The sequence below is a fragment of the Lissotriton helveticus genome, chromosome 8 (genome assembly GCF_964261635.1).
Source record: "Lissotriton helveticus chromosome 8, aLisHel1.1, whole genome shotgun sequence".
Lineage (NCBI taxonomy): Eukaryota > Metazoa > Chordata > Amphibia > Caudata > Salamandridae > Lissotriton > Lissotriton helveticus.
This window is the reverse complement of record NC_136069.1, coordinates 1,684,248,722-1,684,274,759: the sequence shown is the minus strand read 5'-3', so window position 1 is coordinate 1,684,274,759 and position 26,038 is coordinate 1,684,248,722. Positions and strand designations below refer to the sequence as shown.

At 46.9% G+C, this 26,038-nt stretch overlaps 1 protein-coding gene across 1 annotated transcript in view; it reads right to left on the bottom strand.

Moving 5' to 3' along the window:
* Positions 1-26,038, bottom strand: part of LOC144773624 (transient receptor potential cation channel subfamily M member 2-like) — a 536,579-nt gene that overhangs the window by 191,798 nt on the left and 318,743 nt on the right. Inside the window, exon 13 of the mRNA XM_078658772.1 lies at positions 20,210-20,400. Coding sequence (XP_078514898.1) covers positions 20,210-20,400 — 191 coding nt within the window. The remainder of the gene's footprint in view (positions 1-20,209; positions 20,401-26,038) is intronic.

The window sequence follows — 26,038 nt, the reverse complement described above, 5'->3', positions numbered from 1 at the left end:
GTTGGGTGTGGGGAGAAGGCTGGAAATTTGCTATCAAATTGAGGTATGCAACAAATGGAGTTTTGTTGGAGCAACTGGAGGAGAACTGAATAGATATTTGCGTGAGAATTGTTTGGGAGCTGTTTGGAAAGTACCAGGCTGGTCCTTAGGTAATGGGGATATATTTTTTAGGATGAAATCTGTTTAGGGAGGTGTAATACTAGTCTCTAACGCAATTGCCAGAGTTTAGTCTATCCTGCCGTGACGCGCTCCTGCCTTATGAACATTTGCCACTTACACTGGTGGAATGCATTTCTTGGGGTGCCCTGCCTCGCCCCACTAACTACTTTTAGACGTCAAGTACTGAGAGTATCAAGTGTCTGGATTTAAACAAGCAGTTTTCAATTTAGATGAACAGTCTCGAGAACAAACCTGCTGAAGTAACACAACCGTACATCAAGTCAAGTAAAAAACTAATAAGTAAATACAGACATACATGCTGATCTCCAAATACATTATTGGTCCACCTTTAGCCCAGTGTCAACACTCTGCTACTCTTTTCAGGCTTACAAGGTAGAGATACAGCACAGCTGGCACCAAAATCAGAAGGAACGTGATTGCCAAAACGACTAAGTCCCAACTGCTCACCTTTCCTTCTGTAGCTCTGTGTGTAACTAAAGAAAAATCTTACCCTTTGCTCTAGCAGCCTAAATCATAGGTGCTGCTCTCTGTGCCTCTGCCAAACCTTTATTTTTTATTGAATGAACACCTCTCTTCATGCGACTAAGGATCCCCCACCTGTGTGTATTTGAAGAACCCTTACTATCCTCCAGCAGCCCAACTCTACCACTGCCTGTGCAGCATCAACACAACTCTGTTAGCCCTGACTGTCCAGGTGTCCCGGTGCAATAAAAGAACGGTCACTCCAACCCCAAGATACCCTGTCTGTACCCAAGAATGACTATGAGCATCCTACACTCTGCACCAGCCTAGCTTCGACAGACAATCTCCACGGCTGGGCAGAGTATGGTAACCCGCTCCAGCTGCAGGACCGGCACTCCACATTCATCAGTGCTCGGAGAGGGCCCAGCCTAGCCCAAAACCTTGTCCGGCAGCATTGAAAACTTTGGCATTGCAGAGGCAAGAATGAAACAGACTAAAGCAATCAAGCACCCTGAAAGCCACACACAGTCAAAATAATATGTGTAGAAAGGAGACAATGATAGCAAAGGTAGCCTACGACTGGCAATACCAGATTAATGTATTTGCTGTGTGATATAGACTATTTTTTATTATTATGTAAAATACAGTTGACAATTCAAGGAAAATATGCATAAATTAACTATAACTTTTGAACGGATACCTTTCCCTCAAATTGTTGGATATAATTATTAAACAATGAACGTCTAATGTATTTATTGACCAATTCACGATTAGAAACAGTATCTCCTCTTATAAGTGAACAACACACACACAATTCCAAGATGGCCGCGACTTGACCGTCTTATTGAGCAGAGACAGCGCCAGGCTTGCCGCTGCTAAATTTGGAGGTACTATTTAATTCAAAACACAACACACATACCACTGCGGTTATAGTAGCTGCTATTAGAACTGAATTTTCTGCTGTTCTATTCAAGGAAAAAAACAATTTTTTTATTTCCGTTTAATTACTTCTATCGAAATGCTGGCACAACTAGTATAGCAAATCCACGTTCCAAGATGGCGACTTCGTTTATAGTGGGCTTGTTTTGAACATTTGAACGTGCAAAGGTTTTCCGTTTATGGAAGTGAAATTTGGAAGGATTGTGCAATTCGAATGCTTGTTATAAAATGCACATCCCCGTAGAGAAAGGGAAGATGAAACCCAATGAAGTAAAGGGAAAGAGAATAAAAACAAGAATTGGCAATGCAATAGGACTAGCATTCAAGCGAGACCTATTGCATTGAAAATGAGAGTGCGGGCGAGCGCGAGAAGGCAAGAGCACGACTGGGAATGTGTAGGAGGGGGTTGTGGGGCCCCAAAAAGTCACGGACTGAGGGAGGGATGGGAAAAAAGTAGTCTGTGCCGTAAAGGGGCCAGTAGACATGGAAGGATACAAATGACGGACATGGCTGTCATGGGGAGGGACTAACAAGCTTAAAACCAATCGGAAGGCAGCATTTATAACCTAAGCCAATGAAGAAGATGGACCGGAGAGTGGGCGGAGCTTCCACACTATAGTGCATACTGCATGTCTCACAAAGCGAAAGCAGCGCATTCGCGCTGCAACGCTAGGCGAGACGTAAAAAATGAAATGAACAAGAGAGCTTTGTGCATTTTTTTTCATTTAAAGTACAGGAATGCAGCAACAATAAACAACTGTTGGTGGTTGTTGCTGAAGTCACTGGTGGTTTATTTTTATTAACCTAGCAGTGCATGAGGAAGGCAAAACCTGTTCAGTTGAGACAGTTTTAAAAATAAATAACATTATCATTATTATTATATTTATAGAGCGCCTGACTCACCCCAAATGGGGTATCTCCGCGCTAAGAACAACTGGTAAACACAACACAGTGGGAGCACGAGAGGTTAGAAGAGCTGAGTCTTGAGTTTGTTTCTAAATGTCAAGTAATTGGCCTCTTGACGAAGGTCCAAAGACAGTTGATTCCATAGTTTAGGAGCTATGTAAGAAAAGGACTTACCTAATCTGGTTTGCTTGATACGAGGGATAGTTAGCAGACTTTTCCCTTCAGGTCGGAGTGTGCGTGTTGGAATATATTTCTTTTTTATTTTTTTATATTTCTTTTTATTATTTTCAAAACAAAGAAGGAAATAGACATACCAGGTGCCATACATTCAGACATAATAAGAAGGCGAACAGGCGTAGTAACAGGATAGATTCTAAGCAACGATAAAATGGTTGAGACGCCTACGCTAATGTTTGAGAAGCAGGATATGCAACAGTACAATATACGATCCACATTAAGCGCAAACCCTCAGAGCCTGCCCACTCATAAATCAGGATAATAAAAGAAGCATGAACACCAGATACTAGAATACAATCAGAGTCAGGATGTTCCACCAACTACACTTATAAAAGGGGAAGTGAAAGAGAGTGCGAAGAAAAAGAAACCATAACAACAAAAAAGAAGACAAAACAATAAACCCATCCCCCCACCCTGCACCCCTAAATATGGCTGTCGCCTAACCCCAACTAGCAGCGTGCCTGTCGCCCCAACTAACTAAATACTAAAAAAGTAGAAAATGGAGGAGGGCATATTCATACAAGCCCCAGGTCTTCCCTCCCCCCCGCCAGAACCAAGAATCCCCAGACTGAGGTCAAGAAATCTATTAGGCTGCAAATACGTATCGCAACAAGGGAAACTTCAAACACCGCCCAGCCTCCCGAAAGCATCATGTTAGCAAACCCCATGTCCAGCAATACTCGATGTCAAACCCAGTCACTCATTCTCATCCTTGACCCTTCCGATCAGACGTGTGAGCCCCTTCCGGATGAACTGTCGCTTCCGCAGGATAGTCAAATCACGAAGAAGCTGTAGCAAAGTTCAAACCGAGACATAGCAGAGAAATGAAAGTGCTGAGAACTCCGTCAGGTCCAGAGACTCCCCTCACCGTTATGAACTCCCAACGTTGTTTAGTCGGCCATCTTAGCGGTGCCGATGAATAGGGGAGTGACGCAGTTTCAAACCAATAACAGTTCCCATCAAGAGTCTCCGGAAAGGGAACAACAAGTAGTCCTTCCATAGTCGGTAACGATCGTAGGCCTGACAATACACTTGCGGCATCGAGCTTGCTCTCATCGCCCAAAAACCTGGTCAGAGGCTCCAACACCTCCCATAGTACGGGGTCTGCTTCCTCCATCGAAGTGGCCATCTTGGGTATCTCAAGTCATTTCATTTCTTGTAGTGGAGAAGGGTCTGGTCCAATCCGCCCAATTTCAGACAAACCTGCTATCATTTTATGAATGTGGGCTTCAACACAAACATGAAGTGACCCTATGGCTGCCAGCACAGTTCATAGCGACGGGTCACTCTCGGTCCGTTCCACCACTCCTCGCTCGGTTTCGGTCATATTTACGTCCCCAGAGAGCCCGGTCTCCCCGCGGGGAACAGGCGGATGTGGAACGGACGACTGCAGAGGGGGACTTATCGGTGGTTACAATAACATCTGGACTCCGCCACCGCAGGCGGAGATCCCAACCCAGCAAACACTGGCGGGGCCCTAACCGGGCCACCGGGCCAGGGACCCCCGTCCACTGCTTCAATTGTGCATCGTCACCCCTCCTTCGATATTCACCAAGTCAGCCAATCGTCACCAACATCGATCCAAGAAATCCTCCACTTCGGTAGACCGGACCCTGTCACACCACTACAGCCGATGTTGTTCAACTGAAACCCGGCTGGGCCAGTACTCGAGACCCCGGCTTCCAAACTGATCTAGGCCGCAAACTGCCACACGACGTATATTTTTCTACCAAACAGGTAGAAATCTCGGGATCGCACCACTAATCTCTAGTCTGGTTCATACACACGGAGGCAGGGCGCAAAAACAGGATAAATAACAGGATCTTCTGGCAGGAGTCGGAGGTCGGCGGAGCAGGGAGCCTATGAGGCCATCTTGTTTGCTAGCGTAGCTCCTCCTCCTAAATTCCGCGTTGGAATATATTTGACTAGTTTTTCAGATAGGTATGTGGGGCCCATAAAATTGAGACCTTTAAACACCAAGCAGCACACTATAAAGTGGATTCTCTTTCGAATTGGAAGCCAGTGTAGGCTATGTAATGGAGGAAGAGAAGGGGCACGATAGGGGGCACTGGTCACCAGGCGTGCAGCAGTATTCTGCACAACCTGCAAGCTTTGTAAATCAGAATCCTTAGTGGATACTAACAAAGCATTGCTATAATCCAAGCGGCTGAGAACTAGTGCATGGATTAATGTTTTGCGCGTACTCATAGGAAGAAAGTGGAAAATCTTCCGAAGTAGACTCAGTGCATCAAAACAGGATCTTTTAACTGTTGCAATGTGACCCTCCAAGTTAAGGTCTCTATTTACTAGCACCCCAAGGTTTTTCACCACTGTCTTTGGGGTTGGGGCTGCACCCAATTCTTCAGGCCACCAATAAGGAGACCATCTAGTAATGGCATCCTTAAAGAGCATAATCGCTGTTTTTCCTGTGTTTAATTGCAAAAAATTACTCTTCATCCAGAGGGTTATTGTTTTCATGCCTTCAGAAAACACATTCTGAACATTTGGGGTGTATTTGGTATATGTAAAGATGAGTTGCGTGTCATCTGCATAGGAAATTGGTAAAAACCCAATTTTCCTAAGCAGAGCAGCCAAAGGGCCGACATAAACATTAAATAGAGACGGGCTGAGACAGGAGCCCTGCGGCACTCCTTTTGTGACACGACTGATCTTTGATTGGAAAGGGCCCAGGTTCACTATTTGTGTCCTATCTGTTAGAAAGTTCTGTATCCAGCTCAAGGCCGAATTCTGGACCCCTATGGAGCATAGTCTATCCACTAGGATTTGATGGGATATAGTATCGAATGCGGCGGATAGGTCAAGCAGCACCAAAATTACTGCCTGACCTGCATCCGCCAGCATTCTTATATCATCTGTTACCTTCACCAGGGCCAGTACAGTACTGTGCCCTGGCCGAAAACCAGATTGAGAATAGTCCAAACAGTTGGTAGACTCCAGATAGGTCGAGAGATGGGTGTTGACATGTCTCTCCAACAGTTTGCTATATAGAGGTAACAAGGAGATAGGACGGTAGTTGGTAATGATATCTGAAGCCAATTTAGTATTTTTACGAATGGGCATAATTTGGGCAACTTTCCAAGCATTGGGAAGTTTGCCTTCTTTTATGGAATGGTTCAGGATGGAACGAAGAGTCTCTGCCAGTTCCACCGCTAACTTTTTAGCAAATTTAGCAGGAATTAAGTCAGTTGGTGAGTCAGATTTAGCAAATCTTAAGAAAAGTGACATATCTTGGACTTTCAGCAGCGGGAATTCTTTAAGAGTACCCTATCCAGAGAACTCAGAGGATTGGATAGTACCAACATCATCCTTTTGATTAGCAGAAGAGATTATGTTATTATATATATCTTCAATTTTTTGGAAGAAGTAATCTGAAATCTTGTCACAGAGAGATTGAGTAGGTTCCTCTTCTGTATCAAGAGCTTTAGGGTTAACAAAAGTGTTAAGAATATGAAAGAGCATTTTAGAGGAGTTGCCTGATTGTTCTAACTGCGCAGTAATTTGATGTCTGCGGGCCAATTTTACATTTTTATGATATATAAGCAAAGCCATTCTATAACGTTCTTTGCTTAAAGAATCTTTGGTGCGCCACCATTTGCGTTCATGTTTTTTGCAGTTACTCTTCTCCATCCTAAGCTCAGTTGTATACCATACAGTCTGAATGCGACTGATCATGGTATTAGACATTTTCTCCAGAATTAGAGCGTCCAAGGTAGTTTCTGTGATGTTATGAAAAATCTCATAGTGACCATCCACTGTATCTGGGTCAGATTCCTGCTTGTTCCACATAAGCATTTCTCTGAATAAGTTAGGAGACAGTTTATGCCAGTGTCTAAAGGTCCTGTTAGTAGGAGCTTTCTTTGCTACCAGTTTTCTTACGTTAAGAAGGTCAAAAAAGACCATAAAATGGTCAGACCATATTAGCGGATCAGTCGAGGTATAAATTAGTTCAGGTGAGTTAGAAAGAACCTGGTCCAAAATATGACTGGCTTTATGTGTGGGGGCATCATTCCTTATTGTAAGATTTAGAGCTAACATTTCACTAGAGAAAGTAACCGCATCTAGATCTTCCAGATTATCAATGTGGACATTAAAATCTCCCAAGAGAACAAACTTGCCTGAAGATATAACATGAGGTGCCAATATATCCAACTGGTATGAAATAGAATTAGCAATAGGTCCTGGGGGGAAGTAGACGAGATATCCCTTCCAACTCAGCTGTGGATGGAAGTCAAGTCTAAAAACAAGGATTTCAATTTTATCAGAGCTGAACTTATCCAGTACGACGGCCTTTATTGTGTCTTTATAAATTATGGCAACCCCGCCACCAACTTTATGAGACTTATCCAGTTTTAAAATATGATAGCCATCTGGTACCGCGATCGCGATATCAGGGGCGAAGGATGGTTTTAACCAGGTCTCCATAAGAAATCTGGGGCTAAGGTGGAAAAAAGGTCCCAGATATTTAGTGCATGCTTGGGAAGAGAGCGAACATTCGCTAGAAAGCAGTTCCAGTTAGTTTTAAGAAGCATGGGGTCAGTGCCCTGTGTAGTTTGTGATCCGACACCTGGAGGAAAGGGTACGTTCTCAAACCTACAATTAATACACGAGAGGCTGCCCTCGATATTAAGAGGGAGCTGGTTAGTGCATATATTACTATCGCCTTTCCCCTTAATATTTTCTTCAGTTTTCCTGATGTTCAACAGCTCCTGTCTGGAGTATCTAAGGTCTTGTTTATGACCCTGCATACAATCCGCCATGCAACATGCAGGGGGTATGGCGTCTGGCGGCGGCCAGCCGCAGACAGGCTTGCCTTTGGCACGCCGCCGGCGCGCCCGCTGCGAGCGTCCGCTGCGAGCGTCCGCTGCACGTCGCCCAGATCATCGTTATATGGGGTGAAAGCGCTCAAACACTAGACCGCTCACCCTTAGCCCGGAAATGAGTATTAAGCGTTAGACAGAGAAAGGAAGAATCTCCCTCCACAGCAAACGAGCAAGCTCGCCGTGGACCGGGGCGAGTGAAAATAGTCCCTGGTAGGTCGTAATACACAATTTTAAAAGCACACTATCTTTGAAAATTTCAGGTCCCAAAATAAGGTTTTAAAACAGAATTAAAACAATACAAGCAATTCGAGCTCTTCTCTAATACCCCGAATGTCGGAGCGCGTCCGCTGCGCGTCGCCCAGATCATCGTTATATGGGGTGAAAGCGTTCAAACACTAGACCGCTCACCCTTAGCCCGGCAGTGAGTATTAAGCGTTAGACAGAGGAAGGAAGAATCTCCCTCCACAGCAAACAAGCAAGCTCGCAGTGGACAGGGGAGAGTGAAAATAGTCCCTGGTAGGTCGTAATACACAATTTTAAAAGCACACTATCTCAGAAAATTTCAGGTCCCAAAATAAGGTTTTAAAACAGAATTAAAACAATACAAGCAATTCGAGCTCTTCTCTCATACCCCGAATGTCGGAGCGCGACATTTTACAATCACCCAATAGGGACAGCTGAGCAGGAGAAAGACGAAGAGCTGTTTCCGAGCATGACAGACAACGCGCTCACTCTTCAATGCTTCTGACTCGATAGAAACCGAAAGTCAGAATGCCCTCTTCTGCTGACAGCCCCTTAGCTTTGCGGAGTAAAGAACAGTGGCTGATAGTGGAGGAGGTGAAGCCCTCAGTAAGCTGGCCAACACCCACTCCTTGCTTCAACTCATCGGTCTGCTCCCCCCTGCCCTTTGCATGAAAAAGCTCTGCTGAACCAGTCCCTGAGCCCCAGCAGTAAATGCCGAATTAGAAACCTATTTATTACCGAAGTAAGACTTCTCAGAGGGGTCTCATTAACACGTGAGTGAAAGAGTTAACATCACTCCCAGGGAAGGCAGAACTGGCTGATTACTACCATGGTAACTCAGCAGCAGCTTCCTTCATGCATAATACTAAATATATTGCTGACAAAAAAAGAAAAATGTATTAATATTCATAATCCTCATGCTTGATATATATATATATTTGCTTTTACTTTTCATAATGTGTACTTAAATCCTCAGACATATGGCAGTATTCACTCTGTACTACAGCCGTGTTGTGAAGCATGTGGTCAGGCAGAGGCTTTGTAGGAGAGTAGAGTCTGCTATCCTATGGTCACCCCAATTTTTGCTTTTTGCTTCACTGGTTTTCGACTTAATGTGGCTGTGGGCCTGCTAATCAGACCCACAGCCTGCTGTTCTCTCTCTAAATTCACAGACATGTACTATAGGTACATAACCAATTTGGTACTGGACACCTTGTCAGCCCCTGTACAGTGCACTATAGGTGCCCAGGGCATAGGTGCATCCAAGGCCTACCAGGGGTTGCAGCATATCTTTTGCCCCTGGCTGGTACTTAAATCGACACAACTGGCTGATCCCTCAGCTGGGGCAAGGTGGTGTAATCACCCCTTGCTTAGATATAGTATACCTATATCTAAACCGATATCTGGACACATATATACCTATAAGTCACTCCTAAGGCAGGCCTTAACAATCCTGGACGCAGAGTGCTTGGTTTTATGTGAGATGATGCTCTAGCATGAGCTGAGCCCGTCTGCAGTGTTGGGACCAACTCCTTAATGCTGTTCCAGTGATACTGCCATACCATATACTCTTAAGTGCATTATAATCCTTACGGTTATTGCAACTCCGGTTTGGCTTTATCAAAACATGTCGTGTTTGGTGTCATACAACATGGAATACTACCCCCTCGCCAGTTGTGACGACGGGGGCAGCATCCCACCCCTCTAGGAGGGGAAGACATGTTACTTACTGCAAATGCGGTTAATCCTAACCAGAGCCCCAGCACCACAAAATTGATGCTGCTGCCACAGACACGAGTCTGGCCTCCTGCTGCTGACCGAAACTCGACAGAGGAGGCTTGATCAAAGGATCTCCTGTCACAGGGAGGTGTCACACCACCCCAGACAGGAGATAGTGGATTGTAGCAGGGAGGGTTGAAAGAAACTAGACACTGCCTGGGGCGCACAAGGTGTCCCTGGGCAGATTCCAGTCAAACCGGTTCTGGGGCCATCCAGCCCCAGTCCTGGCACGAAACTGGACAAAGGGAAAGGGGTGTAACCACCCCCTTCCCAGGTCCCACCCATAGGAGGGACCTAGCAGGTAATCCAGCCCCCAGATTTGGAATATAGGTGGGAGCAATGCCAATGCACATCAGATTATCCTGACTGAAACTTAAGAAACGAAACTCTGGACCCTTCGACATCCCACTCGACGTGGAAGACTGAAGAATCTCCCTTGTAGTCAAGGAGTGACCACCCTGTGCAAACAGGCACCATCCAGCACCTCGACATTTGCTTTGTTGCAGTTCCCACCGGAACTCGAGCGACAGAGACCGACAAGAGCCAACTATCCTGACTTTCAACAGCACGATCCACAGTCCATGCAGAGCTGGGACCCGTGGAGGCGACCTGAAGCGTGGGAGCGGCCATCTTGACTAAACCACGCTTCCTCGAAGCTGTGCATTGGAGTTTGAGAAGCTCCAGCCCCGAGCAGCTTTTGCACCAAAGCTCACCCCTCCACACTCGACGAGTGCTGCGTGGGGCCCTTTTGCATTTTTCTGCTCGACGCGTTGGTCCGGTCGCTTGCCCATTGACTAGTGGCCCCAGAACCGACGAACTTTCAAACTTGAACAGCTAGTCTGATTGCTCAAGACTGGCCCTCGCTCCCCTGAAAAGGAGCACCCGCTCAGACCTTGCTGGTCCGAGTGTTAAGCCATCTTCGAATCCTGCGTGGGTTGCCTTTGCCAAAGCTTGTTGACTCTGATCGTGAAGCCGACACCGCCGACAGCGAGAGCCTTCGTGGGACAGCTCGTGATTCACTCCAGGACATCCTCGGTGCCCCAGAGACCACGTGGCAGCGGAGAGAAGCTACGCGACATCGACCTGATTGCGCCCGACATTGCCTGGTTCCTTCCTGGTTCCTTCCTGGTCACTGACTGGTGACCTAGACTCTGTCCCCTCTGATTTCAGGTACCCTTCAACTTCGATCCACCCTTGGATCGCACCGGACACTTCTCTTCTGGACGCCTGCAGCATCTTCTCTTCATGCACCATAGTACTGCGTGACGAAACCCGACACATCTTTGCACCCGTGCACCCGCTTCTTGTGGGTGAGGTAACACTTGAACGCCGATGCTTCTGTAGAGGTTTACACCTCTAGTGTCTAAGTCTAAAGCTTTGTCCTTCTAGTCCAGTCAGAAGACTCTTAAAACTGTAACTCGATAACTTTTACGCACCTTTGACTTTACATTGGTGCATGCTTGTGCTTTCTGCACTGCACCCAAATCCCGTGGGCTACTCCCGTCCTAACTGTGGTTAGTCCAGTGTAGTCCAAGCGATTCCCAAGGCCCTAGGCCTGACCCCCGATCGATTAGTGATTGTTATACCACTTTTTTGATATATGGTTTGAGTGGCCACCGGCCTCATCCAAAAACGTGCAACTTGTATATGTTATATTGTGCTTTTGTTTAAACGCTTGTGCTTCATTGCTCATAAAGAGTAGTGGGGATTATTCTGAGAATAAATACATATATTTTTATAATATATAACTTGTGTGGTGTCCTTTCATTTGATATTACAGGATTGCATATGGTAAAACAGCTGGCTTCACATGTCCTCTTGAGTTAAGCCTTTAAGGCTGCTTAGTCCATGCTACCCCTAGGATAGCTTGTCTATAAGGTTGACTTACAACCACCACCATAAGGGATTGTTTGGACTGATACAAGGTGCCCACAGAACTGTGGACATCATACATCAGTCCAACTTCTCACAGGCTTGCATACAACTCGTCACAAAATGGTGGGCGCTGTATTTTATAGTGATTGTGGTGTTGGGCCTCAGGCCCGCATTACATAAATAGTAAACACAGACACCAGGCAAAGTAGTGTACTAACTGGCCGCGAGCATGTGCACCCAGGCCCTTTTATTGACGGGGCCACGTCACTCGTGGCACCCGTGATGGATGGGTGTGGGGGTGCAGTGTGTCCAGCACTCGAGGGAGTGGCTGGAATACCAACGTCCTGCGGGAACTTCCTGCAGAAGGAATGTAGTGTCTTGCAGGGCACTAAATTCTTCCCACACTTTATTGAGGAACAAACAAAGTGTTAGTCCAACCTGCTGGGATAAAACAAACAGTTAACTAGTTACCACAGGGTTCATCAGTTTCTAGAGTCAGGTGGCCGGATGACAGCAGACCTGGGCTGGTGACTTTGCTTGCAGCAGAACCTTCGTGGCGGGCACCCGTAGTTTAACCTGAGGGGCTCAGGACACGACCGCTGGCTTGGAGACGTCCGCTGCATACCGTCAGTTCACTGACGATGACAAGTCTTGCTGCCTTGCCTGGAATCCACTTTGCTGACGTCGGTGATGGTCTGTGGTGGGTTCTAATAGTTCCTTGTAGTGGGTTGCTTCGTGAATTCACAGAGGTGTTGCTGGGCCGACTGTCTCTGTTGAACTGATTGGCCGTGACCGGTAACCTGTCGGTGGGGCAGAGTCTCTTCTCGCTCTTCTGCCCGTGGAGGCCCGTTGTCGGGGTTGCTGCGGGACTGTAGGAGGGCTTCGCTGAGGGCTGCTTGTGTGCCGTCTGGGGGCAGCTGCAGGACCGCTGAGGAGCAGTTACTTAGTCGCACGCACAACTATCACGGGTGGATGAGTCTTGACCAAGACTTGCACTCGCTCCTGGGGTTCCAGTGTAGGCCGGGTTCCCAGGTGGCTTCAGATTTATTTTGGTCGGCTGATGTGGCAACGGTGTAGGACTCCAGTCCCCATGTGCTCTGGTATTGGTGTTTGACGCATGTGCTGATGGCTGGCGTGGTGGCGGTTGCCAGCCCTTTGGTGAGTCGGAATGACAGGTGGTGGTGACTTGCTGAGAGAGTTCGGATGGCAGGAGGGACTTAGCAGCCAGGTGTCTCCGCTTCGTTGAGGTTGATCTTTGGTGGCAGCTTGACACGTAGAGTGTACGGATCCTCTCTTGCCTGTTGTGGGGCCACTGCCGACTCTATCTTGAGGCAGTGTAAGGGCAGGCACTCAGTGCTGATCTTCACCCGTGGCTTCTGCGGACAGGAGAAGGGATGCCTCTTGACTTAGACCGCCGACGCTCAGGGACGGACGTCGCCTGGGGAAGCTTTAGGATGAGACGCGGTTAGCGCTTGCTGCGGCTTACGTTTGGTTCATCCACGAGGCTGTATCCAGGGATGTCGGTTCACCTTGGTGGCTGTCTGTTGTGTCAGGGTGTGCTGGCTGTGAGTCCTCGGTCTTCTCCCTTTGTTGGTCTATTCAGCCCACCTGTGTTCCTCTGATTTTCGGGGTGACAGGGCTGTCACTCTCTTATTTTCTTCGAGGGCGTTGCGCTTTGACCTCGAGGTGGCACTGTCATGGCGCCGGCTTCTGCCTTTGCTCTGGCATGCTTGTCTGGACTAATCACTTGGTGACATGCTCCTTGCTTGCTGGGCGACGTGACGTCCGGTCTTGTGTCGCTGGTTGTTGGAGCGCATGTAGATGTGGCGGCCTGCCACATGGGGTGTGCGACTCCTCTCTTGCCGATCTTGGGTCTTGGCCGACTCCGTCTTGAGGCAGTGTGAGGGAGGACACTGTGTGTGGTTTTCGGCCTACTGCGGGGTTTTGCTGGGGCGGTGGAGATGTGGGTGCTCTCCTACCTGCGTTCAGCAGTGCTTCCTTGTGGAGATTTCTCTAACTCTCGGGCACCTGCCCGTGCTGCCAGGTTCACTGGAGCGGCCTTCTGCGTGCTTCGGACTTTGCGTGCTGTTTCTTCTTCCTGGATGCTCCCTTCTGGCACGTGGGGTGCCTGTGATGTGGCTGGCGGTTGTTCCTGTTCACCAGTTGGAGTGGATGATGCAACCTCTAAAATGGCGGTGGCGTTGGGTAGCCACGTGTGGCGCGTGCTCCGCCCCAGTCTTTCTTGTGCTTGTAGTGGTTGCCTTGAGACGTTTCTGTCTGGCTGGTCTTCCACTCTTGCTAGTGGGGATTGTCTTTGGCGTTGTTGCTTGAGCTTGGACAGCGCTTGCCTGGGCTGGAGAGGCTTTTCTGGTGGCCCTTGGTGATGTGCCATAGTCTTTTCTCCTTTGAAAGTCTAGGCGTGGGTCTCTTGTGTGGGCATTCACTTGGCACATTGGGCTTGCTGCATAGGGACAGAGACACTGTAGACTTCTCATGTGCCCTTCTCTTGCAGGGCAGCTGGGTGCAGTCAGTTCTGGTACTGGCTGTGTTTTGCAGCCTCAGTTTCCATTGAGCGAGGGCGGTGCAGAGCCGTAAATGTCCTTGTTTTCGCTTGTTAGTTGAGGTGGGGTTGGATGCTCTCTTCTGTTGGCACGCTTCCTTTCTTCATCCTGGGCGTTGTGTGCTCAGGATGTACTGTTGTGGGCTTTTGGGCTACTTGTTGTGGCTTGCCTTCTCCTCTTGCTAGCAGGGGCTTGTGTTGTAGTGGCCCTGTTTCAGGTGGAGTCAGGCATCCACCGGTGGTGTGCGCTTGGTGCTAGTTTTCCTTGTGACCTATTTGTCCCACTCTATGTGCTACTTCATGCACTCCTTTGCTGCTCGGGTATTTGGCAGATTGTGGCTGCAGACAGGTTGCTGGAGTCATTCAGACATACCTTTGCAATCTGGCTGCCTCTATCCCAGGGTGACAACTGGCACAGGCTCCCATGGGCTTACTTGTTGGGGTGGAGTACCACTAGTGGCCACCGGGTGGCAGTGCAACGTTTGTGTTCATGGTAGGCTCCAACAGTCTTTTCTGAAACTGCATGCTGTGCGGCTTCTCATGCAGAAAAGAGGTCACCCTCCCTTCTGTGGGATTCCAAAAGGTATGTTGGGGCACTGCAGGCTATGTCGGGATTGGTGCTGGGCGGCTGGGGAAATTCTCTTTGCCCCCTTTTAGTTCCTCTTCTCTTTTGTTTTCTGCACGACAGGGCTATGTGTGGTGCAGGCACTTACCTTGGAGTAGCGGCATTTGATCCACGCTCCTCTTCCATCCTGGGGCCAGAGCGCTGCAGCGATGGCACGAGTGTTGCTTTCCTGGCCCTGCCTTCTACTCTCTTGCGTCGCAGCAGCTTTTGGCAGGCCGCGTCACTTCTCAGGGCAATTTTCGTATGCCTCGGTGCTGTGCAGCGATCTTGCAGCTGGGTGGCACTGCAATGACTTTCCATGAGTTATGGCAGCTTTACAGTTGCTGCGGGGCAGTCCTCTGAGCAAGCCGATAACTTCCTGCATGTGGTTGAGGACCTGCAGTTAGTGACTCTTAGGCTTCCGTTCTGAGCAGGGGCAGTGTCTCGCAGCTCTCTCTTTCTACCCTTTCCCAGGTTGAAGCCATAGAGCAGTGGCTCTCCGCTGGCAGTGACTCTGTTGCCCCCCTCAAACGTATTACTTCCAAGCGCGACAAGGATGCCAACCGGTGGTTCAACGCAGAGCTTAAGGCCACCAAACTTACTGTACGCCGCGCGGAGCGGGCTTGGAGGAGAAGTTATTGCCCCACTTTAAGACTGGAGTATATTCACATCCTTACCCAGTACAAAAAAGACATCTTGGTGGCCAAAACCGCCTACTTCTCCTCCAAAATCCTTGCGGCTGAAAACCAGCCTAAGGAGATTTTCACGATTGTCCATAACCTGGCGTTCTCTGATAGAACAACTTTGAAGCCCGCCCCCTCCGAGGAACTCTGCCACTCCCTCAACAACTACTTCATCCATAAAATTTCTACTATCAAAGCTAATATCCCGCCCCCTTCTCCCACCTTTGTTGACCCCCAATGCCCCCCTCCCAAGGGACAACTCACTGCCCTCCCCCCATATCTAAGGAAGCCCTGTCTTCCTTGGTACCTTTGGTTAAATCTGGCTCTCCACTCGACCCCTGTCCTGCTCACATTCTCCGTCACATCTTTGTTTCCTGCCCGGATCCTCCCCTTCACCTCCTCAACAGTTCTCTGGCCACAGGTGTGGTTCCCTCCCCCTTGAAGTCTGCGGTTATTGTGCCGATTTAAAAAAAACCTGGGGCAGACCCCTCTGTCCCTGCCAATTTCCGCCCCATCTCTCTTTTACCTTTTCTGGCAAAGGTGCTCGAGCGCCATGTCACCGGCGCTTTGAGCTCCTTTGTAGAGACTCACGGAGCTCTTGCTCCCCGCCAGGCCGGCTTCCGCCCCGCACACTCCACAGAGTCCGTTGTTATCTCGGTCTTGGACAACCTCAGGGAGGGTATGGATACCAACCGGCGCCAGGCCCTTGTGCTCCTCGATCTCTCAGCCGCCTTCGACACGGTGGATCATACCATCTTGCTTTCCCGTGTCAGGGCGGCCGGGATCGGAGGGACTGCCTTGGTCTGGCTATCATCCTTCCTGAGCGACCGCACCCAGGCCGTTCGCCTGGGTGATTTTACAGCGGACGTCCGAAAAGTTCAGTGCGGGGTTCCCCTAGGCTCCTCCCTTTCCCCCCTCTTGTTCAATCTCTATATTGCCCCTCTTATCTTTTCTCTTCAACAAATGGAGGTCGCCGTATTTAATTATGCGGATGACCTCCAGCTGGTCTTTAACCTCTCCTCTTCTCCCTCTTCTGTTCTTAATTTTCAATCTGTCATGCTCCACATCCGGGACTGGATGAACCACAATCACCTTAAACTCAACCCCGATAAGACCGAGCTGGTGTTGACGGGTGGTTCATCCAGCCCCTGGTCCCCTCTCTTCTGGCCCCCTTCTCTTGGCCCCTCTCCGGAACCCTCTACCTCTGTTAAAACCCTCGGCATAAAGCTCAACTCTCAACTCACTCTTCACTCCCAGGTCAGCTCCGTGGTATCTTCCTCTTTCCTCTCACTGCGTACTATACGCAGGGTGTCCCGTTTCTTCACCTTCTCTGCTCTCAAACTCATCACCTTAGCCATGGTGGTGTCCCGCCTGGACTACGGCAACGCCCTATATGCAGGTATCCCGGCATGTAGTTTACGGCGCTTGCAGCAGATACAAAACCAGGCGGCCCGCCTGGTTTTCAATCTTTCCAAATTTCACCGTTCTTCCCCTCTCTTGAAATCCCTGCACTGGCTCCCTGTGTGAGCCCGAATTCAATTCAAGCTCGCCTCCATCACCTTCTTGGCCCGACTGGACCTGGCTCCAGCTTTTATCTCCTCAGAGATCACCCCCTATGTACCCACCAGGGAACTCCGCTCGTCCTCCCAGTCCCTCCTCACTATCCCACGCTACCGGACAAAGAAGTGGGGAGGCTCGAAATTTGCTACCCTTGCCCCGATCCTCTGGAATTCCCTTCCCTTGGATCTGCGATCCATCGCCCTGTACCCGCAATTTCGCAAACATCTCAAAGCTCATTTGTTCACAAAATCCTTTGATTAAATCCCCAGCAGTCTTCCCCGTCTTTTAGCCCTGGATCTGGTTAGCAGTAGCGCCAAGAAACCGCAGGTGTACGAGCGCTTTACAAGTATTTTAAAACTCAAACTTAAAACTCAAACTCTCTCGCTGGGTAGAGAAGCCCGTATGGTGCAGGCCCACAGGTGGCACCAAGTACTCTCCTTGATCGGCCGCGGCATTCGCCTCTCCGATGGCGGGCGTGCTAGGCGGGTCTCTTCAGTGATAGGCCGCCTCTGTGCAGGAGGTAGAAGTACTCCTTCCCTGCAGGCAGTCGCTGCATGTGGTGCATTGCCTGTTCTCCGCGCTGCTCCCCTTGCTTAAATGCCCCCCAGTCGCTCGTGTGGTAGTACTGTGTGGTGGCGTACCCTTCGTGTGCAGGGCAATTCCACGGGGTCTTGTTTATACCGGGTGGGCTTTGCCGCGGACCTCACATGTGGAATATTAGGGGCCTGTGTATGTGTTACTTGTGGTGCACTTAGGACGTTCAGAGCTTGTATGCGCTCTGTCGCAGCACTGACCGTTGGGCTTGCAGGCAATGTGGGTCAGCAGCGCTAAGACGCCTCGGGCCTGGTGCTGGCTGTCACGCCTCGTGGGTTCAGCCGATGCCTCGGGCTGGTCTGGTGAGTGTCAGTGAGGCAGGGATCTCGCTTGGCTGTACTGCGCCCTGTTCAGAAGTGGCAGGACGGTTCTCCCTGTTGCTCCACGGCGAGGATCACGGGGCCTCTTGATTGCAGCACTCCAAGTCTGCGCGGCAGCGGGTGGATTGCTGGCATCGCAAGGGCTCTCGCTCTCACCAGAGTGGATCATTGCTGTGCTATAGTTGGTGCCACACGGGGAGTGCTTTTCCCTCTTGGTTCAGGCAGACCCGAAGGGCAGGACAGTGAAGGATGCTGCAGCTTCAGTCATGTTTTCTCCCCCTGATGGACGTTGCAGTGCCGAGCTGCGGGCACGCAGGGTCAAACCTGCCTCGTCGCCAATGTGGTGTTGGGCCTCAGGCCGGCATTAGATAAATAGTAAACACAGACACCAGGCAAAGTAGTGTACTAACTGGCCGCGAGCACGTGCACTCGGGCCCTTTTATTGATGGGGCCACGTCACTCGTGGCACCCATGATGGATGGGTGTGGGGGTGCAGTGTGTCCATCCCTCGAGGGAGTGGCTGGAATACCAACTTCCTGCGGGACACTAGAACATGTCTCGCAGGACACTACAGTGATTTTCAAGGTTAACCACAATTAAAATGAATAGCATTTGTGCAGAAGTTGCCTGTAGTACAGGTCATTTTAACATCACTCAATGTATTTGTTTAGTAAAGGTATGCATTGTAAAAAAATGTGTGGAAAATGTATGCATTGTAAAGGCGTGCGTTGTTATGACATACATACCTCAGTGCTTTACGTATGTCATTGTGTCTTGCAAATGATCATAAATGTTTTTTTTGTTGCAGTTTTATATAGGGGAAATGCAACGCAAAGGTATTGGAGCAGTTTACACAATCACCATTTACACGACACAAGGACATTCATTTTAGGTTTTTTTAAGCATGGGGAAATTACGGGATGATTTAGATCTTGTTGTATGGATTACTCTCAGGGCCAGACTGGCCGTAGCAGCCACTAGGCATTTCCCCGGTGGCCCGCCAGGGTGGGGGCTGGTTTTGATCTCCTGACTGAGTGAATGACTGACTGAAACATTTATAAAGCACTCGAATGCCGCGGCGTCTTGGCGCTTGTGCACCGGTTTTGTTACCAGGGACCAGCAATATTATCCCCCTGTAACAAAATCGGCAGAAACCAGCCCTAACAAACTGCTCGGCCGCCCCACCCCGCTCTCCAGGGGGACGGCCTAGCAGTTTGCCTGGGCCGGTTTCGGTTCCCAGTCTGGCCATGGTTACTCTGTCACAACCAGGACAGATGTCCTGTCCTCTGAAATGTAAATCCTGTTATATCCTATGTAATTTCTATTTCGGCAGATGGGATACCATTGATTTCTCAATGTTTTTCTTGTTGGGGTATGCAGTAGAGGAACTATGAAATCCTGACCGGTTGTGGAATAAATAATTACGGGTTCCTGTGCTCTTATGAATTACATGTTGCATATCCTCTGTAGACAAACAATGTTTCAAGTAATACAAGGAGAAATGAGTAATGTTCCCCTGGAATATCTTGTCAACACCCTAATATAGGTGTTGTGTGTTGTAGGTGGATCATATTGTACCTAGGTCTTTGCTGTGTTGCTATATTGTTCAGCAGCTACTATGGACCTTCAGCAATGTCAATTACAGAGATATCATCAGCATTAAGGTTATCTGACATCACTTCTGGGGAAGATTTCGAATCAAATATCATATGATGTCACTTACTGTCATATCAGAAAGGCCATAGCCTGTGGGATCCCACTTCTGCTACCCCTGTTATTTTTATTACACACATTTGCCAAGTTCAGCAGCTGGCCACACCCCCAAATAGTTCTTTCATCAGAAAAATGTTTAGAGTTAAACCTAGAACAGTCCACAACCCTCCCCCTTCATCTGGTGCCCTAAGGTCAGAGTCTGTCTAAGAGACCGAACAAACAAGGGAGGAGATGCAGAGCAGAATCTGGCACTAGAAATGCCCGATAGGGGAGAACATGGAGGAGCAAGGTCACATGAGAAAGAAGGGGAAGTAGACAAAGGCTCAAATAAGATAGAATTGAGAACATGTACACTTCACTCACTTAGAAAAGCAAAAACAGGTAGGCATATGATTGGATGAGACAGAATTGAGAAAATGTACAGTTTACTCACTGAGAAATAGGAGGTAGACAAAGGATGAGTCGAGATATAATTGAGAAAATGTACACTTTCTTCATGAAGAGAGAATAGGAGGTAGACAGGATTAGATGAAAGAATTGTGAAAATTTACTCTTTATTCACTGAGATACAAAAGGAGGTAGAGAAAGGATCGGAGGAGACATCAGATGAGGCATAATTGAAAAAATGTACACTCGGCCGCTCTCTAAGAGAGAAAATGGGCTAGACAACTGATCATATGAGGAGGAAATGAAGAAATGTTCCCTTTACTCACTACAACGCTTCTCATCATGGTTTAGCTTCTCCGACACCATCTTTATGAACTTTGTGACCAAACCCTTTAAGAGGTTTAAGATGATGAAGGGTGGTGGGGCAGGAGGTCGGTTGCTGTATTCCTTGATTAGCTTATAGCGTTGGAACTTCCAGATCTGATCGGTGTTTTCCTGCACTTTAGAGAAGGTATGGCTGAGAGCAAAATTATAAATGCAAAAAGTTAGATGGAGGCATACATTTTCAAAGGATCACAGCAAAATCATGAAAAGTAGGATGAGAATCGAATCACACTACAGACTGGAAAAAGAAGAAGGAATCACTTTTGTTGAAGAAGAATGAGTGCACTAGAGAAGACAGACAAATTAGCAAGAATCAAGAATGCAGGTGGGAATGAGAAAAAACGAGCAGAAAAATAAAAAAAAGAATTGGAAATGATGGAAGAAACAAGTAAGCTAAATGGAAAACAGCTGAGCAATGCTGTCACTTACTCTGATTATGAATGCACTGCCCTAAACCAGAGGAAAATGTAGATGTGTAGCAGAGTCAAATCTTGCCAAAATTGGCTTAAGGACAACTGTACATGGGGTCAGAAGAGGGATTGTATTTCATGTGGGAATACAGACAGTTATATTAGACTGGATATACTATTTTAAATCAGTAATATCCTTTGCAGCCAGTCAGGGGTCGCAGCTGCGACCTCTAGCTTGCTACCTGCTAATCCTAGCACCTTCTTAGCCTCAGAGGGGCAAACATTTGCATCTGGTGTTGCAAGGTTATTGTAAATAAAATGCATGTTGCCCATGCTACATACAAGCCAGGCCTGACTGTTTATCTGCAAACGCTCATTAACACATTAGAAAATGGCATAAGGCCTAGAAAGCATACCAAGGGCCTTATTTTGAGTTTGGCGGACGGTACACTCCAACAAACATTGGCAGGTATCCCATCTCCCCAATGGCAAATGCCATAGGCTGTAATGCATTTGCAATACAGTGGATGGGTATGAGGAGGTATTCTGTCTGACACGCTCTAAGGCCCTAACTCATTGAATGGTAATGCTAAAATATGTTTGTCAATCACATTGTTTTTATCTTAGTAACTCCCATCTTTTCTGTCACTATTCAAGCTAACCGAACAGAGATGGAAACCTTCTGTACATTTTCTGGAGTCAGCTGATAGATTCTTATGATATAATATGTGCCATTCACAGAGAAATTGTAATGGGAGCTTTTTCTTCATTAGTACCCCAGGAACTTCAAGACCAGTATGCCACATAGGGAGTGCCATAGAATGGCGCCATCACTGTACAAGCCTAAGGGGGCTGCAACAAAGGTGTACTTTATTTCATTGTGAGGTGAACCACAGTTTTAGGAGCAGTATTCAATGAAGCCGGAGGTTAAACAAGACCTTGATCAGATCAACTGCAGTATCAGGTGATCACCAACCCAAGCCTATCTCTGATGAGTATCACGAGTTTCCTGCCCTTGAGCACACATAAATCTAGGAGACTAGTAATGGACTATCGCAATTTGAACCAACTGCCACGCAGTCAGGATAGGCCTGGTTAGCAACACCTCCATTTTACATGCTCAAGCTTCTTAAGTTGCCTTCTCTTTGTACACAATGACGTTTGACATACATTTGAGTGCATATCAGTCCAGCATAACATTTACACTTCGTAGGCACCCTGTTGTGACACCTTGAATATTTATTCCAGGGATAAAGTTCAGTGTGCAAATGGTATTTATGTTATTGTCAGGTAGGCGACAACGCTATCGAACTAGAATAAACAATTGCGGCCTGACTGAGGTTTCGACATGGACACATGGGTGCAGTTTATTATAGCTACGAACCACTTCCTTGTTTAGGGCAGAGGAGCACTCAGCTGACACTGAGAGACAACTGCATGCCAGAATTTCAGCTCAGCTGATTCCTGTTTACTGACGCAAGGGATGTCCAGCTCTATAACAAGACGGACAGCCTGATGTCACTTGCCTGCAGATAATGGGGAGGTTAGACCACCCGAGATGGATTTGGCAGATCATCCACCCTAGTCAAAATTAGCTTAGGGAGTGCTATGTACAAGTGCACTATAGACAGTATTTATATGCCAGCGTATATTCACTGATGGGGAGAGGATGTGGCTTAACGGCTAGAACGGTTGACCTCGAAGCTGGGGAACCGGATTCAAGTCTCGCCAGGGATGCTCAACATCCTGGGATACAGGGCAGATCACTTAATCTCTCTGTGCCTAACAAAATTATGTGTCCTTCAGTAATGCAACTCGTGATCATGTAAAAAGCTCTGACACCTTCAGGCTAGTGAAATATAAAACAAAACAAAAAAAATGGTGGAATTATTCATATTTTTCACTATTCTCAAAATGCTAATTACGCTTCTCTGTTTCATACTATTGATTATCTTAGCACACTTACTTTATGCAAGAATCACAAGTAGCCACTTCCAAACCCACCCACTCACTCACTCACTCACTCACTCATACAGCCACTCACACAGCGACTCACCCACCCATACAGCTACTCTTACAACCCGTCACTTTCCATTACAGCCACTCACACAGCCACACACTCACCCATACATCTCTTTACACACCCACTTATTCACACCTATACAGTCACTCACTCTCTCATACAACCTCTCAACACAGCCACTAGCTCACCCATACAAACACTCTCATCCCACACAACCACTTATATATCCATTAACACACCCATAAAAGCACACACACATACACTCACTCACCCATGCATCCATTCACACAGACACTTGCTCTACAATAGATCCACTCAGATACCAACTCACTTAACCAAACACCCACACAAACTGCCACTCACTCACCCATACAGCCCCTTACACAGCCTGTCACTCACCCATACAACCATTCGGGCACCCACTCAGTCACCCATACAGTCACTTACACACCCACCCAAACACCTACACAGCCCCTCACACAGCTACTCAACAACCCATACAGCCCCTCACACAGCCACCCACTCACCCGCACAGCCACTGACATACCCACTCACTTACCAATGGTCACTTACACAACCATTAAGTCACCCACAAAGCTACTCACCCACCCATGTATATACCGATACAGCCACTCACACATCCATACTACCACTCAGACACCCACTCACACATGGATACACACAGCCACTCATATAATCTAAGTTTAAAAAGAGCACCACTCAGCAGTACAGATGGTATACTATTTTTACTTTTGTAGTATCTTGGTATATATGCTTAACACTCAGAAACTTTTAGAAAACACTCACACTCAACAGTGATGTCATTTGAGATGTCATTAGGGATGTCATTGACCATGTCATGAGTGCAATATGTGAGGTCATAAGCAGCACATGGCGGAGGCTCAAGTTATAGTTAGTTCAGTGAAATGTGAGCCTAATTATAACGTCCCTGTAACCTTTTTTTTTCAGTTGATGTATATGCATATATATATATATATATATATATATATATATATATATATATATATATATATATATATATATATATATATATATATAGATAGGTAGGTAATCTTTATTGTATCGTTACATTAAATCGTTTACAAAAGAACAACTGTAGTGCAGCATACTTAAAATAAATAGCAAAATTCAAATATTACAGTTTTAAAACCAGGTGATTAAAAACTGGCACAAAAATACATTTGTAAAATCTGATATGACAGTGTAAAAAATGGACATTTAAAACCCGAGGGGTGTCGGTCCGACAACATTAGCTGTTAAATTGTAGTTAGGGTACGATTTAGCCTGCAGACATTTCTATGTTTGCATAAGTGAACTAAAAGCTTAGACTCCATCTTGCCGCTTTTGCACACAACACTTTATGCTTCTGTTCTCGTAAATAAAACTGCTTGCTTTTCTTCACATGAGAACGGTCTGTTTTTCACAAGTACCGGCTTACACTGCGACCTTAGTCTGCACAGACTGTTCAAGGTCGAATAACAATGTATGCTGTTAATTCATGTTGATCAGTCCCACTCACTTAGACAAAACACGAACGCAACTGCAAATAACTACAACTCTGGTGCTTTTAATATGGTATTGCATGCATGTAGAAGGCACTTGGAGAAAACCTTTCCATCTACAGAGAGCTGTGCTTGTCCTGGGATGTGATTCACTTCACCTGATCTTGGAGGTAGGGGTCCCCCCTTTCTGTAAACTAGAGATCTTCTCTTATTATAAAACTAGCTACTAGCCTGGGGAGGGTGGTACACAGCGCTATAATCCTAGTTCCACTATCATTATAAAATGATTTCTCCCTTTGTGTTTTATGGAATTGTAACAATGCTTATCGTATTATTTTTATGCATCTGTTTACTAGTATTGGCGAGAATACTGCATCTTAGAGAACGTCATTAAAATTAACATTTAAAACTTTAACGTGTCTCTGATTACTCACATTGTGGACTTGTATGAGAATAAAAACGAAAGAGTGTTCTTGATTCCCACTGTTCCTGAGAGTTCATTAAGTTGCTTCTTCTGGGTTGTCTAATCATTGGTAGCTTGGCTGTAGCACGGAGAACGAATGAGACACTGATGCTAGTCGGATTGGGGTTTTTGGCACTGAGGTGGGTTTTTGGTACAACAGAATACACCAAGGTCCTGGTTTCCTGTGCATAGTTCTGTGCATGAGCAGAATCCCTGGAACAAAATGTATATCGGGGTAAATGCTATGCGCAAGGGGCCATCGTGCAGGAGATTGGGCTGTGTGATGTCATAGGAAGTCTAATGAAATAAATGATGCACAACATAATAAGAAGAAGCTATGAGGCCGCGCATTGATTAGTTAGACATGTAGTGCATGGTAAAAGTGGACTGGCGGAGCATGCGTGAAACCGTAAAGTGCAAGGTGGTCACCCGGAGAGCCTGCAGGGACTAACTAACATGCTGCATTTATAATAGATTGTTAATGAAATGCGCGGATATATCCTCTTATTCATGCAGCACACATAATCAATACTTAGTAATAATGGGAAATAATATCAGGCAAACATTCAAGAGTTGTGTAGGAATTTTGCATTCTCATAATACACGCGCATTACGATGTTCTGTATGGATAACTGGGCAACCCAAGACGGATTTTTTATATATATATATATATATTATTATTTTTTGTTGTTGTTGTCTTTTCCGTTTGAACACATCTGTTTTGTGTATTGTCACCTTTTCTGATTTGAACATTTCTTTTCTGTTTTTTATCAATTGATAGTATTCTTTATCACATCAATATACAAGCAATATGATAGAGTATTTATATGTTGTTCTTACAACATATAAATTGGTTTACTTGTGCCTTATTATTCCTATTTCGTCAACCTCTCGGACTACAATTGGTATTTATATATAAATAAGGAAGAACGGACCAATATGGAAGTTTCATTTTCAACATGGATTCAATACAATGGATACATGTCCTGCGAATACGCACGGGTGGTGACGCACGGTACGCAGGGGCTGGATGCGGCGCGATAAGAATGGCGGATGCCGTTCTCTCGCTAGCAGCGTTTGGCGGGTGTTTCCGGATTTGGATGGTGATCGGCGTTTGGGCGTATACGGCCTCTATTCGTCGGTAAGATATACGACTATGGCCCGCATGTGAATATGTGTTTGTGCCGAGTTTAGAAAGTCGGGAAACTTTGGGAATTGGCTCAGTCTCTACTCCCGTTATACTCTTTACGGGTGTTTTACAGAATGACGCGGGTTTTAACTATGGGGGAGTAAGATTGATGTATTCATTAACTTGAACTCAAGTTAATGTCTGGATGCGTGGCTAATGAGGA